Here is a 16,262-nt window from a genome sequence, read left to right on the forward strand (position 1 = left end):
TAAAAGTATATTTCTTTATTCACATGCATGCATTTACATCATAAACAGTTCAAGTTGTAAATAATTGCTGTGTTTATGAATAATTCGAGCAAATATTGATGTTATAAAGTACCCCACCCATCTGCAGTAAATCATTCCTTTTTCTTTTCAAATCCCCTATGAATGTTTTTTTTTCTTCTTTTTTTCTGACTTCGAGATACACATGTTTGGTGTTCAATCCCCTTTAACTCTAATTGCGATGACTTTGTTTTAGAAATTACATGTATGTATGTATAAATCTGGTTAGACATTCTATGAAGCCCGCCCGTCTAACTCAAAAGGGAGAGCGCGATCGTGGGGTCGTGAGTTCGAGCCCTGGGCGAGTCGTATGTTCTCCGTGACGATTTGATAAAGGATATTGTGTCTGAAGTCATTCGTCCTCCAACTCAGATTCATGTGGGGATGAAGTTGACAGGTTTGTACTAGTTCAGAATCCCGGAACACTTGTTAGGTTAACCGCCCGCCGTTACATAACTGAAATACTGTTGATAAACGGTGTTAAACCCAAACCGGACAAACATACAAACAAAGACATTCTATGTTTTAACTTTTGACACCTATTTTCTAAATTTTGACACCCAGTACTTTTTGACAAAGGTTGTTAAATACTAAATGTAGTCTACCAGTACTTGCCAGAAATCTTAAAATATCATTTTGTCTAATTTTTCTTGATATTCAAAGCACACATTTATTCTATAGTATACAAGCTGTGTACAATAAAATTATGGTAAACACTAACGATCACAATACAAACTAGACGTTACTTCAGAATTTTAGATACAATCTCTCAAAATGTGCCATGATATTTTTGAGGCCTTTTTCTGTGTTTCATTTCCTTACATTCTAATTATCTAACACCATAAAAAAACAAAAGTTAAAATGATCAGCCTATATTTTACATATTCAAACAAAATGATTGAATGTGAAAATTAAAAACAGCGTCTTACTTAAAAACGTGAGTTAAACAAAACACTATGATTACTAAATAATGGCTCCCAATATTTCATGCATTCTTCCATTTATAAAATATTTCATATTTATAAATTATAAAAATCTTGCTTATCAACGAACATTGAGTAACAATTTGTAGCAATTCTAGTTTTTAATCAATTTAAATCAAACAACAAAGACATCAATTTAATACGTAATGTCCCTCTATCTCATGTAAAATAAAATAATTATTGCATAATTATGTTACTTACTATAGTAATAAACTTGCACTGAATTCAGATGTTAATGGGCAGAATGAATTTTAAGTGGCCATGGGACATGATGCGCCAAATATCGCCCTCGGGCTGACTTCAAAGTATACAAATAAATCCAAATGTCATAATTTCAGCGCCAGGTCGGCAAATATTTACAACAAATTTACAAAATAAAACTTGTAAAACAATATATGTTTGCTAACTTCTTCTTCTAGCCTGATTATGTAAGGCCAACACAAGAAGCTGATGTCCTAGAATTACATAAATATCAAAACTTTGATACAAATATAGAAAATAATGTCGACAGTTCCGACTTTCCCGCATAAACATTCAATGACGTTGTACAACACAATTCAATCTTCCGTTCTAAAAAACATTAGTCAAACATGCAAAGAAGCTGTACTTGTGTTCTTTTAGATGTTTTTCATACAATTGGGTTGTTACCTCTTCCAATATCACAAGCTCTATACAATAAGTATTTTTTAAACTTCTCCTTCCAGTCAGAGGGTAGAGCTTCAAACTTGATAATTTTAGATGCGTACTTTTTTATGTAACTGATTTAAATACTACGCATCAAAATTAGAGTATGTGTTGAATAACTCAAGATGTGCGGATATACAACGATGACAGAACTCAAATTGTTCCTGAAACATACAGAAAGCACACTGTTAGCATAATTATATGAAATTCAATGGAGAGCTTTTAGCGCTTTATTAAAATTTCGTGAAACATATTGCTGATCTGTCATGCATTAAATCTTATTCAAGTTATAAATATTGGATGCAAGCAGAGTTTCTGAAAGTAAAAGCATTTAATACTGAGCGAGCAGAGTGTATCAAGGTCAAATATCTAGTCATGATAAGCCTAATATTTGTTCCGCGATTTCTGTATATTAACATCAACATAAATATCTCTTTATTTCCTGGTTTGTATAATGAATATTCATATTTTTTCTATTACTGACAACATTTATCAAGATTAATCTTACCTTATTTGGTATAGCAGTCTTCCTCCTCAACTTTACTTGTCTTACTGTGTTAGCAATGCTGACATGGTACTCCATCTGTATTTTCTCAAGTAGCACAGCAACAACACAGAATAATCCACTTCTCCTTGCTCCTGTTCTACAATGTTAAAGGCATACGTATACATTTAATTTAATTATATCATTAAACCGTTACAATAAATAGAATCTGGAAAGTAGATCCCTCAGAAGCACCGAGAATAAGGCAAACAGTGAAAATTGCAGATTCGGTTAGATTGAGTCTGTTCATGAGCAGTAATGGAAAATGCAACATTGCCCACGCCCCCTAGCACCGGCTTAAGCAGTATTCAATCTTCAAATCTAAATGAATTGAAATCAATGATCACGAAGGACCAGAAAATATAACAGCAGGACTTTATTCTACGACATCCCAGCATGTTCCATAGAAAGCCAGTCACGAGACCGCGTTGACTGCAGTTTGGGTATATATATCATAAACTCGAAGTGTTAATTCATATCACTACAGTAACAAAGAATATCTTTTTGTGGGGTACATTTAGACCGAGAAAACAGTTTAAAGACTCATAATGCCCTTGTTTATAATGTGATTGCAATTTTTTGTTATGAACATAAAGTATCCAATTCCTTTTTAAATCTTACTTTCGTTAATCGTTTTCTCATATAAATGACAAAGACTTGAAAATTAAGAAGTCTTAGCGTATGATATTATTGAAACAAATGAATATGATTGCCTCCCTTTTCATTTGTACTCTATAGGTTCATGTGTAATATTGAAAATAGTGCTTTTCTAATAACTTGTAAATGGACTACCGCTTTATCATTTTTACAATAATATTCGAAGGCTTATAGAACATAAACCCAAGTAACTATTACCAACCTACAGTACTTACAGGCAATGGATTAAAACAGGTCTGTTTTCGCTGCTGTCTGTATTTGATTTCGTCTCCACTTCTTTCACAAACTGTACAAAGCCTCCAGAATCGCTCGGAACTCTTTCCCCCGTCTTCCATTTCATGTACTGATAGTGATAAACGGTCTTCTCACCAGGTCTTTGCTAATGATTAAAATATAAGACTGTTAAGTTTTTGTTGGTTATATTCGCATACAGAGAGACTGGCAAGTAACACCTTCCCCCCTTCCCATTGGTACCATATTATCTACGTCACGTCGAGATAGATATATTATAATGTGCATTTACCTCTTTTCCAGTAAGAATCCAACTATCTTGTATCAGGTCAATACAAACCCTGTCCTAAACGACTATAACAGAATAAAACGACTACATTTTTTTTTTGGTAATTCATAAATGTAATAAATAGATCTAGCATAATGTAACGGTATTTGTAAGTTTACTGAACAAGAATTTGTATAACACGAAATACATCCCCCCTTGATGCATTCAGTAACTGCACAAGGAACAAAAATATATATGGTCACTGGACCTTTGGCGTACTGACCTCAAATCAATAATTATGACTTAATTACCAGTCATAAGTAACCGACGTGATCTTAGATCAAAGCATTTTCTTGTTATTTGGCAAAACAGTTCTACTGTCCTGGGTCACTGTGACCTTGACCTTTGACCGTTTGATGTTAAATTCAATGGAGGCCATCTGCTTGCCATAATCTACCTCCCTATGAAGTTTCGTGATCCTAAGCCCAAGCGTTCTCAAGTTATTATCCGAAAACGGTTTAACTGTTCGCGGTCACTGTGACCTTGACATTTGACCTACTAATCTCAAAATTAATATGGGTATTTTGCTGGTCTTGACTATCCCCCAGCCATTAACTTCCACAATCCTAGACCAAAGTATTCTTGAGTTATTATCTGGAAACCGATTGGTCTACCGACCGACCAACGACCGACATCAGCAAAACAATACACCCATGCTTTTCCGAAGGGTAGCATAAATATATCAGCATTAGACATTGGTTTATGTTTAGAAATCCTAACTAAACATAGAACATGTATGCATTCAACTTTGCAAATTATATGAACAAATGTACAGTCAAACCTGTGTTAAAGAGCACCTCTAAACAGAGACCAACTGTCTCTAAAGACCGCTTGTTTTATTTTCCTTTTTAACATTTACAGTGTATTTTAACCTGTGAATAAAGACCACCTCCCAACAAAGACCACATTTTGGCTCTCCCAAGGGTGGTCTCTGAAGACAGGTTTGACTGTATATGTGGATAATATTATGCAATAAGCTTCAGTTATAATTTCAGAGCAAGTAATATTTGATTGTTAAGTTTTCAATGTTCCAACGTATTTCAAATGACACTATAAATTTTTACCTTGTTTACTTAATACACATTTACAGTATTTTCAGCCTATTACATAATACTCTTTATACATACTTACTTTGTTTTACTATGTTTTTATCTGGACACAGTTAATCAAATACGAAATTTTCGCCTAATGTATATCTAAATTTGCATCATTCCGTTCTTACATTGACAGTACATTGATTTCGCTTTCTTAATGGTTAACTTTCGTAATAGTAGTACATTCATTTTGTTTTCGTAATGACAATTATATTAATTTCGCTTTCACACTGATAGTACAATCGTTTCATTTGTGCAGTGATAGCATTATTCATTTTGCTTCCTAAATGGTAGTACATTCCTTATTCTTTCATAATCATGATAATGGTAGTACATTTATTATACTTTTGTAACGACAAGTGCATTCATTTTACTTTCGCGATGATAGTTAAATTCATTTTGCTTTCGTATTGGTAATGCATTCATTTGGTTGTTTCTTAATGAAAAGTTCATTCACCATACTTTCGTAATGGTTAGTACATTTAGAGTGTTTTCGTTTTGTACCATGTTCACCTTACATAATGATTGTGCACTTAATAATCTTTTTGAGAGTATGTAATCAAACCTACCTTTCCTGTGTTGCAAATACGCAGCGTCGTAAGCGTGTACTGCTGTCTTGCTTCACTTTTAACACAGGTCACCGTAAAACTGCCCTGTTTTAGAGACTGATTGTCAGCCGGTAGATACTGACCAATACCCTGAAAAAAACACAAATAGATACATGCGAATTATGTTAAAGCAATACTTTACTGCATTATGCTACCAATGGTTTATAAACATTGAACGTTTTCTAAAGGTTAAGCTGAATGAATTCAATTACGAGGAGAGTTCTCACCAAAGATACAGAAGCGATAGCTAGTCCTTATTCGTTGACACAATGTCTTTTATCAATTGTTAAGGAGAGTGTACGCCTCGCCAGGGGATCGAACTCACGAGCTCGGTATTAGTAGATCTGCACTCTCCCTATTGAAAACAACAGGATGAAAAAGAATACCTTCTCAGAGTCTGGTGCATTTTCCAATGATACAACACATGAACAGTCTTCCTGGTAAACCAGACATAAAAAGTCTTGAATCGTTGCTGGCAATGGGGTCTGTGCAATGATAAAATTATTCCTCTTCCTGAAACTCTGTAATTAAAGACACTGATACTAGCATCTCATTTTGTTGAAAGAAAACGAAACTCTTAAATAAATCAAGAAATATCGATTAAACATAAGAATTTAAATCTCTGTAAGTATCTAATAAATACAAATGCCTCAACTCACCAATTATTCGTAAGCTTTAACATTTCATGGTCAAGAACTAATAGCATTACTTATTTAGTGGTATAGTAACTCAAATGTGGAATATTACATTCTTCAGAAATTTTCAGGTCACATCCTGTTGTGACAAAAGTACTTAAAGAAAGCAACCTCATGGATGCATCTGGACATTGAATGGATTTCATAATCTTCTCCAGCTTTCTTTGGGACATAATTTAAATATGATTTACAAACATGTTGCTTAATAAATTACATTGATATGTATTTGCATAAAAATGTGATTTAACATTACATCAATGTTTGTAGCGTTTACATAATCCGAGTCACTCAATGAGCGGTTTAAGTATAATCTAGGCCGGTGTCTGTCTCCTGAAAAAATATAAAATGTACTTACAGTAAACACACGAGATAGAATATTAATTACAATATAGATAAAGAATCTTGTTTCTTATTTTGCAATGTTGCTTCAACGTAAAACACGTGACATGGAGTAAAACCGCACGGTAAAATCATCTCAGCAAAATTTGGTTATTTTTCCAATTCTGGACTTGTTTTCGAGGAATTTGTTAACATAAATCCTTTGATAAACTGTTTTACGTGGTAGTGAGCTACAGAAATGGGAAAACAATCAGAAAAAGTGAAGTTTAATAGGGAATTTGTACATGGGTTTTCTCAATCACGAGGCGCTCATCATGGCGGAGGTGACGTGGACAATTGTAATTTACAAAATGAATGGAAAACAAAAAAAGGCTCAAAAAGGCAAAGGCGATCAACCGGAGGCACTTATAGTAACTTAGAACATTCTGAATCAAGTAAGTTTAATTTGTTATCCACTGAAGAGTTCAAAAATCTGTCAACTGACGATAAACTTGTGACCTTATTTGAGATGATATCACGCACAAACAACTTGAGTGCTCGAGTGTATAACGTGGAAGAGCAGGTCAAAACCCTCGCCTCAAATAATGATCAGTTAACTGCACGCATGAAAACCCTGGAATACAAAAGTATTGATGCTGAGGCGCGCAGTCGAAGAAACAATTTAGTTTTCCGCGGCATACAAGAAATTTATCTAACTGAAGATTGTGAATCGATTGTCAAAACATTTATCAAAAATGAACTAGAAATTGACCCAAGTGATATTTGTATACAAAGAGCTCACCGTCTCGGCGCACCGATGCGTGGAAAAACAAGACCGATTATAGTCTGTTTTAGAGATCATCGTGATGTCGAAAAAATAATCTCGTGTGCATTTAAATTAAAAGGCAAAACAAACTTTGGCATTAACCGAGATTATCCGAACGAGATTCTTGAAGCCAGGTCCCGTATATGGCCTAGATATAAAACGGAGAGAGCCAAAAATCCACCTAAAACTGTACATATTGGCTATCCAGCTAAACTAATAGTCAGGAAAAAAGTTGTCCAGGATGAGTTTCCTCAATGACGTGATATTATGAAACAGTCTAGGGACGTCGACACGCAAGAATCTGACTATAGGCCGAGAAAACGTCAGGATAAACAACAGAGTACATCGCATCAGCGAATGAACGCTGAACCAGCGGCAACACGCAATCGTTATAGCGTATTAGCGGAATCGCAATCAGACGACAATTCCGGAACCGGAAGTGACTCGGAGATGAGAGCGTCTTATGATTCATCGTCGGAAACAGATGACCCGTACATCCAGTCTATGCGCGAGTATGCCTCACAGCAAGAAAGACATAACTTTGTCTCGACAGTGCAAGTAACGCAAACCCATAATGCTGTAAGTGCGGATATAAGTAATAGTGCAGCAGTTGACCTTACGTCAAAAAACAATACTTAGGGCTCCAGGGGAGATGCCCTGAACAGTTTTTGTGTTAACCATGATGTGAAAAACATTAAAATCGGTTGTTTGAATGTATGTGGCCTGAAAAGGCGAATTGAATATCCAGAATTCTCTGAAACTGTTAAACAATATGACTTACTTTTAGTAACAGAAACAAAACTTGATATTTTTGACCATATTTACTTAGATGGTGTAACCGATTTGAATATGTTTATGTACTCGGTGATTATAATGCACAGACTGCAGAAATGCATGATTTTACAGTAATTGATAACTATTTGATTGACCTTTTTGGAATTGATAATGATGCAGCCCAGTTTATTGACCAAAGAGCGCAAATGCTTTTCCATAAAATCCCAATTTACAGAAAGTCAAGGGATAAGAAAACAAATAATCATGGGTTTAAATTGATAGATATTTGCAAGAACAATAACTTGTTATATGTAATGGTAGATGTGGCACTGACAGTAATGTTGGCAAAATGACATTCAGAGATAGATCGGTTATAGATTATGTTCTGACTTCTTTAAAGGGATACAAGTTATTAAACGAATTTAGTATTGTTGACCTAGATACTTTACATTCTGATGGCCATTCATTATTGCACTGTGTATTAAATATTAAGCATGAAGTTAAGATTAAAAATGTGAAAAATAAAACTAGTGTACCAAAATGGGACAGTAGGCTAGCAGATAATTTTGTATGCAATATATCAGATACTAGTATAAATGAATTACTGGGACAGATCGAAAATACATGTACTGACCAAGTTAATATTCAAGGTAAATTAGATAGCATTACAGAGCAGTTAAATAAGATTTACTTGAACAGTGCAAAAATTTCATTTAAATCAACAAGACAAAGAAAGTACATAAATAGATACTATTACAATAGGCCGAATCCTGACAAATTTAGAGAATTATTAACTTGTACTAATGCAAGTCAGCTGAAGAAACTCAGCATATTCATATCAGTTTTGTTAAGGACAATTAAGTAACGCATTAAGTCTCTACTTATTTTCGTTTTTTAACAGACATTTATGTATACATTGTTGTACATAAAGTTATGTATAAATTTTCTTTTCCGATCATTACTACCCATGCACTGACTGTATATTAAGTTATTTTTTTCTTAATACTGCTAGATCTATGAATCTAAAATTTACCTTAGATTAATTCCCCTTCCACCTAATGTTCCTACTATACTGACATGTTTACAGCGTAGTTATTTTTAGACAAGCATATGTAACTTTCCATTCTGTCATTATTCCCTTTTCTGCGAAATTCACGTGCTATTGATTGTAAATAGTACACAGACGGTGACGCAATCACGGTCTGTTGCTCATCTCTACTTGTAAATGAGATTACCGATCCTCCCACGCAGTCCATACCTATGTTCCGTTTCAAATATGTCATTTATAAATTTATTCATGATACAGTAGGGCATTTACCCCTTTCCCCCTTGCTCCACTAACAAAACAATTATACTGTTAATCATTTATCAAAAGGTACCATGTCATGTGAAAATTTATTTACATGTGAACATTGTATATGTATACTCTTATGTTATGTTACATTTAACTAGAGTTAATAAAGAGATTGTTATGTTATGTTAAAACAAAACTGAATTATCAAAGTGACATTTACACCTAACCACAATATGGTGTGATACTGTTCCCTATAATTGAGCCGTGCCATGGGAAAACCAACATTGTGCGTTTGCGACCAGCATGGATCCAGACCCACCTGCACATCCGCGCAGTCTGGTCTGGATCCATGCTGTTCGCTATTAGTTTCTCCAATTCCATTAGGTTTGAAAACGAACAGCATGGGTCCTGACTAGACTGTGCGGATGCTCAGGCTGGTCTGGATCCATGCTGGTCGCAAAGCCACTATGTTGGTTTTCTCATGGCACGGTTCATATATCTATTACGTTTTGTTTGTAAGGGCGATCATAAATTTAAGCGATGTTTACTGTAAAATATTGCATAGTTGTGTTCTTTCTATGCTTTCAAAGGATTTTTCAATCAGATTGATTGCATTTTTAACAGGTTCAGTTAAACGATGTGTGCTTAAGTTATATTTCTTAGTTTCGACTTATGCTTCGAAAAGATCTTTACAACGATTTCATTATAATACACAGAGTATGTTTGGAAGTAAAGCTGTACCTGGGATATCAGCATCCTTTCTATTTTTGCCTGCAAGTGACTTGTTAGTTGTTATTGCTTGTTTTTCGTCTTCGGGTTCTTCATCTAGACTCTGCTTGATTTGCTATAAAATCAAAATTGAGAAAAATGTCAATTTTAGATCTTACAATTATTATTGATCACATCTGATTGTATCTAACAAGAAAATGAAAATGTAATCGGTAAAGTTATATACATTGTAATTCAATGAAAATATAAAGACAATGAAAAATGTATCAATATTAAAACTTATAATAACCATTAGTTATACAGTACTATGAAAATTTAAGAACACTTAGAAAATGTGTCAATATTAGACCTTAGAACAATTATCTGTCATATGTTAACATATTAAGCAAGACAACGGAAATATAATCAATTAAGTTATATAGTATTATGAAACATTTAAGGACACTCAGAAATTTTTTATGAATATTAGATCATACAAAGGCACTTTTCTTTTGTTATTGTATTATGCAAGACAACAAAAATGTAATCGATAAAGCTATATAATACAATGAAACTGTTAGGACACTGAGACAATATATCAATTTGATATTTTATAATAACCAGTTATCACATGTTGTTATTTCTAAGCAAGACAATGAAGATGTAATCGATAAATTGAAATGGTACAATGATAATTAAGGGACAGTGAAATACAACTGTTTTGTTACACAAACTACTATCTGATTTAGAACATGTCACTGTTAATATAACTGTTTATCAAGATAACTTAGGCTACATGTTTGTGAATATTTAGAAATAATGTACATATGTTCAGTCTCAATATCTTTAAAAAAGAACAATAAAAAAAGTTTCATCTAGCCTAACGAGTGTTTGCTTTTGCCCAAAAAAGTACATTCAAAATAAGAATTTCTATAGTCACATCACAGCGTATGTATTTGTTTTTTTTTTTTGTCCTAACAAACATAACTTATTTAATTATAAATAGCTTCACAAGAAACAGTTTACAAGCCTGATAATTATGGGAGGGAAATTGCAACAAAACTATGTACACTTTAATTGAAACATCCATTAAAATGTACTTCTTAAGGAAAAACAAAAACAACAAAACTGCTTTATTTATAAAAAAGCCGTCACTATTTCTTGTCAGATGTGTATCCAGACGTAAAGGAACTATTCAGGTTTATTTAATTGTTCTAGTCTCTTGTCATCTCAACTTATCTTTTCACATCTTCCAGCATTTGGCTTCATTTTTTAATGAAACGTGTAAACTAAATTTATTTAAGATATTCAAAACAAATACTTTGGAAGTCTTTTATCTAACACGAATGCGAATGAAACCTTCATACCTGATACTGTGAATCAAATACTTCAGCTATCATTTATCCAACGTAAATGAGATCTTCATACATGATACTGGGGATCAAATTCTTCAGCTATAATTTATCCAAAATGAACGAAATCTTCATACCTGACACTGGGAACCATATACTTTAGCTATCATTGATCCTATATAAATGTGGTCTTCATACCTGATACTTGGAATCAAATAATTTGGCTGTCATTGATCCAACATGACCTACAAATGTTTCAGCAGGTATTGGCTGGCAGTCAAATGTCAGCGTGTGAGCCAGTACTTTGTGCAGATACACATACTGTTCCTAGAAATATTCACAGAAAACGCTTCATTAACGATAACCAGGCAATATATTAGCAGGCTCGGCTTAGTCTGTTCTTGAAAGATAAAAAAAATTTGGCCAACCCACTAGCACCGCCTTTAGGTGAATTTTATTGTTGTAAAATTCAATGTTCTCAATGATCCCTTAGATAGAGTAAACATATTAACACTCTGGGTCCATGAATGAGGAAAAACTCATAATATTTTACAGAATAATTTTCAAGTTGATTGAATGCACGCCTGATGGGAATTACTCTTTTTTACAATGCTCTGTAATGTTGTCACAAGGCAATGATGATAATGATAACAAGTAGAGTTGTGTGCACAATAACCTGTTTAAAATCTCATGTTTTGTGTCGTTCCGTCTTTGCTGTCTGTATCTTTACATTGTTTGTGTTTGTAATAATCATATTAATTATAATACATCGATTCATACAAAGGTAAGATGTTACTGTCTGAAAGGACTGCGTCTTTGAAACATGGCTTTATCAACTGGATATTAAGTCGTGTTTTAGTGTTGTTCTATAGAGACACTTCTGACATATATAACTTGAACACATAAATGAATATATTTTGTATAACTTCATTTTATCTACAGTTACATTCTTAAAGACGTGTATTCAAGAATTCAAACTTAAACTAACAACAAACTATATAATATCATGTTAATGTATTTCGTTATTGCAGATTACTGGCTTCCTGTCTTTAAAAAGGTTTTCAAACTTTCTTTCCTGCTTACCAGAGTTTGTACCATATTTACACGTTGCTCTCTCATACTCATGACACAGCCAAAAACATCGACTGAGCCAGTACTTTCTCCTTCTTTAACAAGTCTGTCCAAAGCAATGTATGTTCCGGTTCTTCCCACGCCGGCACTAAACAATAGAACAAATAGTTTACGATATCGCCAATTCCTGAAGAAAAGGCCCTTACGTAGATAATTGTCTTTATACTGAATTCAAAAATAATTGCAAAACAACTGTTATTCATAAACGTGTGTTTGCTCATTGTAAACGCTAAGTGTCCTTAAGTGGTTTAAATGAGCATCAAGATAACCAGTTTATCTCCACTTGATCTCACTTGGGTGAAGCTCGCAATATAAAGCGATATAAAGATCCTTTTAAAGAGCTATTATAAGTAGGATGTTGAATGTACGCTCTTTCATTCAGTCGCAGCGTGTAAAACCTAAATGTTTAGTCCTTATCCGTGCCATTTAACTTGAGCTGTTTGGATACTCCATTATATCAAAATTAAATTAAGTATTGCACATCACGGAAACAAAAAGTTAGTTTTAAAAGAACCAGTATTGCAGAAACTAACGTTCTTTACATGTAGACACGATGCGGAAGAAAGGAACAGTTTTTAGTTGTCTCATTGGCAGAAGTGTTTGTAAATATGACGTAAATTAGATATTTATATTATAGTTCTTCCTCATTGATATCAAGTGGTTATATGATTTCCGTTATATTAATTATAATTATAATGGTTGTATAGTCTTATATTTGTTATGAATCAATTTTGAACACACTGTAACAAGTTACTAAATTCATGATAAGATTGCTTTGCATCTGCCCTCAAAGCAATGATTTAATTCCACGATAAATCACTGCTTGGTTTATTTTATTTCTTACACCTTGCTCATCAGTTTTCAAAAGTTGAGATCATACCTGCAGTGGACAATTATTGATCCTTCAGTGTTTCTCGGCGTCATTTTCACCCTTTGTCTGAATTCTACCAGACTTGTGACGCTATCTGGAACATCCTTATCAGGCCATGCAGTGTAATGAAACTGGGTCAGTCTTCGTCGTTCTTTACCCTAGAAATGTTTCGGTTAAAGTTGATTGCTATGTGATAGGATGTGCATAGTCATAGTTTCAGGCTTCATTTAAATTATATTTATTTTAAGTTACACACATGCAAAAATTAAAATTGTATTTTACAAACATTTTTGAACAAATATAGTTTGCTGATTTACTATTCAAATAAAGTTAATATTTCATGCCAAAAATACTGAACATTAATATACACATCATACTTAAATCTATAATATTTCCTCTACATTTATAACAAAAAGTACTTTTAATACCGGTGCCAAGAGCATTTATACAACTGGACATGTATATAAATTTGAAATCAGCTAAAAAATATCGAAACAGATAGAGCAACAAAACATGTATGCACTGCAAAAAGGTCAATATATCAAAGCTAATACTTTTAAAAATCACGAAGACTGATCAAGTAAATCAGGCATGTAGAAAAGAAAAGAGTGATACTTTTGAAAGTGTGAACATCCTAATTGTGTACTCGACAAATTCTTCTATCGTTTCACATGTGACAGTTACGTCGTCATATTGTACACTTTCTTCTAGATCTGGCCAGTATTTCTCGCACTTCATGCCCTTTAATTGAATAAAATGTAGTTTTGTTGTAAAAATAATGATTCACTGAAAGGTAAAAATGGAATACAAAGCGTCAATTGTGGTTCTGCTACGACAACTTGTGTATGAACAGCCAAGCTTGTGCATGATCGTAAGAAACGACATAAAGGGTCACACCTTTTATTTTTATTTTCTATGTAAATGAGATGTGAAAATTAAATTTACAATCCTGTTCTGCGCCATATATAACCCATATTGTCATCATGCAAGGAAGAAATAAATAATTACATTTTATAAATCATAATACATACAGGGACAATCATAATCAGTTTATTTATTTTCAAAGAGGATACTTATTTCTGATTAAATAGATCTAATGTTCGCTTTCTTTCCATAATTGAGTATAATGATAAAACTAGTACATTTGATATGTATGTAAATTTATAAATCTATCATTCGAAACATGCATGAACATTGTTTCTGCTCCCAATCAGTTCTTAAAAGAAGAAGGTATATTTCTTATCTTTAATTCCAAAAATCCAGTCATCATTATTGACATCAAATAGCTTTAATATAATTGAATATAAAGAGTTTCAACTGCAAAGCATTTTTAAGTTAAACATTTTTATGTATTGAGACTGATATAAACCTTACTTGGATCAAATATGGTGTATACCGATCTAGATGCAGAAACAGTAACACTAATTTCTTATATTTACATTTTTGTACAATCCTACAGACATGAGTTGTTTATTTTCCGTGAGTGTCAAATGATAAAAATAAATATCACAATCTTTTCAACATTTAAATAGAACAACGAGAAACGCGGCAATGCCACGAAACCAGGTTTTCAACACTTTTCATAAGAATAAAAAAGTATACTGAATCACAGTGCACCACTTTAAAGCACAACCCTAACCCTAACCCTAACCTAACCCTAACCCTAAAGCACAACCCTTTTTTAGTAACAATGACCTTGACCTTGATCCCAGAAACCCCAAAATCAATCCCAAGCTACAACTTTATATAAGTTTTCTATACACCAAGTTTCATCATGATAGCTCATTCCTAAGTTAAGTTATTGACCGGAAACCCTTTTTCTATTTTAAGTAACAGTGACCTTGACCTTGACCTCAGAAACCCCAAAATCAATGCCAGCCTTTGTCTTGATATAAGCTACATACATACCAAGTTTTATTCAAATATCTTTACCGAAACAAAAGTTATTGACCGGAAGCACCAGTTTGACGCCGCCGCCCGCCCATCCGCCCGCCCGACCAACGACATACCCCAATCTAATAACTCAGGTTTTCGTTGAAAACCTGGTTAAAAAGACGGCCCACCATCGCTAAATTGTAATTCGCTTTCAAATAAAAATACGGCTAAAATATTCGTGAATACAGTATAAATTACACAATTGTGTCCATTTAGTTTTGATATTTACCGTCAGAAAAAAAAATAGCTTTTAGCTTTAATTTAATGTTCTTTTTGAAATTTAGGTGTCCGATTTTGAAATATTTTCGTTTAAGTTTTTGGGAATGACGTCAAATGCACACACTCTCATGGGTAAGTCCACACTTGATATTACTGCAGTGGAAATAAACGTTTTCTTCTATTTCTTTTCAAAATATTTACTGGAAAAAAACTGTTTGTATAAAAAAAACTTACTGTTGTTTCAGTCAGGTTTGTCAGCATAACAATAACATCAGATTTTTCATGCCATACCATTTCCCAAAATGTATTGAAGTCATCTGTTGTCTTCTTTGTAGGGCCTGTAATGAGCATGTACTATTTTACTATTTGTGTATTATATTGTACACGGAGTTCGGCAAGGAAGGGCTGTCTAACAGAAATACTTTAAAAATGATTCGATATTTCAATCTGAGTATGTAGAGATAGCTATAGGCCGCTTACAAAAACATAATTGACAAAATACTTATAGCCTATAATAGTTCATACTGACGTACTTGAAAATAAAGATATAAGTTTAGAATATTTTTTTTCATAATATTATGTCACATATATGAAAATTAAAATTAATTCCCTGATAAGTAAACTATATTAACAGTCTTCTCTAAAATTACACTACTCCATTCTTACACATCACTTCAGTGCAAACATCTTAACACATGTCACTGTTCATGAACTTACCAAGTGATGCGATATATTCCTTATCTTTCTGGAAACCCTGTCAAAGAATTAAAATATAAAGGTAGTTTACCAGTAATGACATTTGGATATTTCCGCGACCTTTCATATTCTTATTTATCATATTGACATTCTTCATGCCAATAATATTATCCATGCCAGCCGAATATTGGCATTCTTCATGCCAATAATATTTTCCATGCCAGCCGAACCCCATACGGAGAAAACGGAATTAGACA

General features: G+C 33.3%; 1 protein-coding gene across 1 annotated transcript in view; it reads right to left on the bottom strand.

Moving 5' to 3' along the window:
- Positions 1-16,262, bottom strand: part of LOC123541803 (receptor-type tyrosine-protein phosphatase alpha-like) — a gene marked incomplete at its 5' end in the record, with an annotated part of 21,103 nt that continues 4,841 nt past the window's right edge. Inside the window, 13 exons of the mRNA XM_053531159.1 lie at positions 1-1,888; positions 2,233-2,368; positions 3,141-3,304; positions 5,148-5,276; positions 5,573-5,707; positions 6,135-6,211; positions 9,835-9,937; positions 11,352-11,480; positions 12,237-12,372; positions 13,165-13,313; positions 13,771-13,896; positions 15,544-15,647; positions 16,027-16,063. Of these exons, the coding sequence (XP_053387134.1) occupies positions 1,811-1,888; positions 2,233-2,368; positions 3,141-3,304; positions 5,148-5,276; positions 5,573-5,707; positions 6,135-6,211; positions 9,835-9,937; positions 11,352-11,480; positions 12,237-12,372; positions 13,165-13,313; positions 13,771-13,896; positions 15,544-15,647; positions 16,027-16,063 (1,503 nt within the window). The remainder of the gene's footprint in view (positions 1,889-2,232; positions 2,369-3,140; positions 3,305-5,147; positions 5,277-5,572; positions 5,708-6,134; positions 6,212-9,834; positions 9,938-11,351; positions 11,481-12,236; positions 12,373-13,164; positions 13,314-13,770; positions 13,897-15,543; positions 15,648-16,026; positions 16,064-16,262) is intronic.

The sequence above is a fragment of the Mercenaria mercenaria genome, chromosome 19, assembly GCF_021730395.1.
Source record: "Mercenaria mercenaria strain notata chromosome 19, MADL_Memer_1, whole genome shotgun sequence".
In the NCBI taxonomy this organism is placed as follows: domain Eukaryota; kingdom Metazoa; phylum Mollusca; class Bivalvia; order Venerida; family Veneridae; genus Mercenaria; species Mercenaria mercenaria.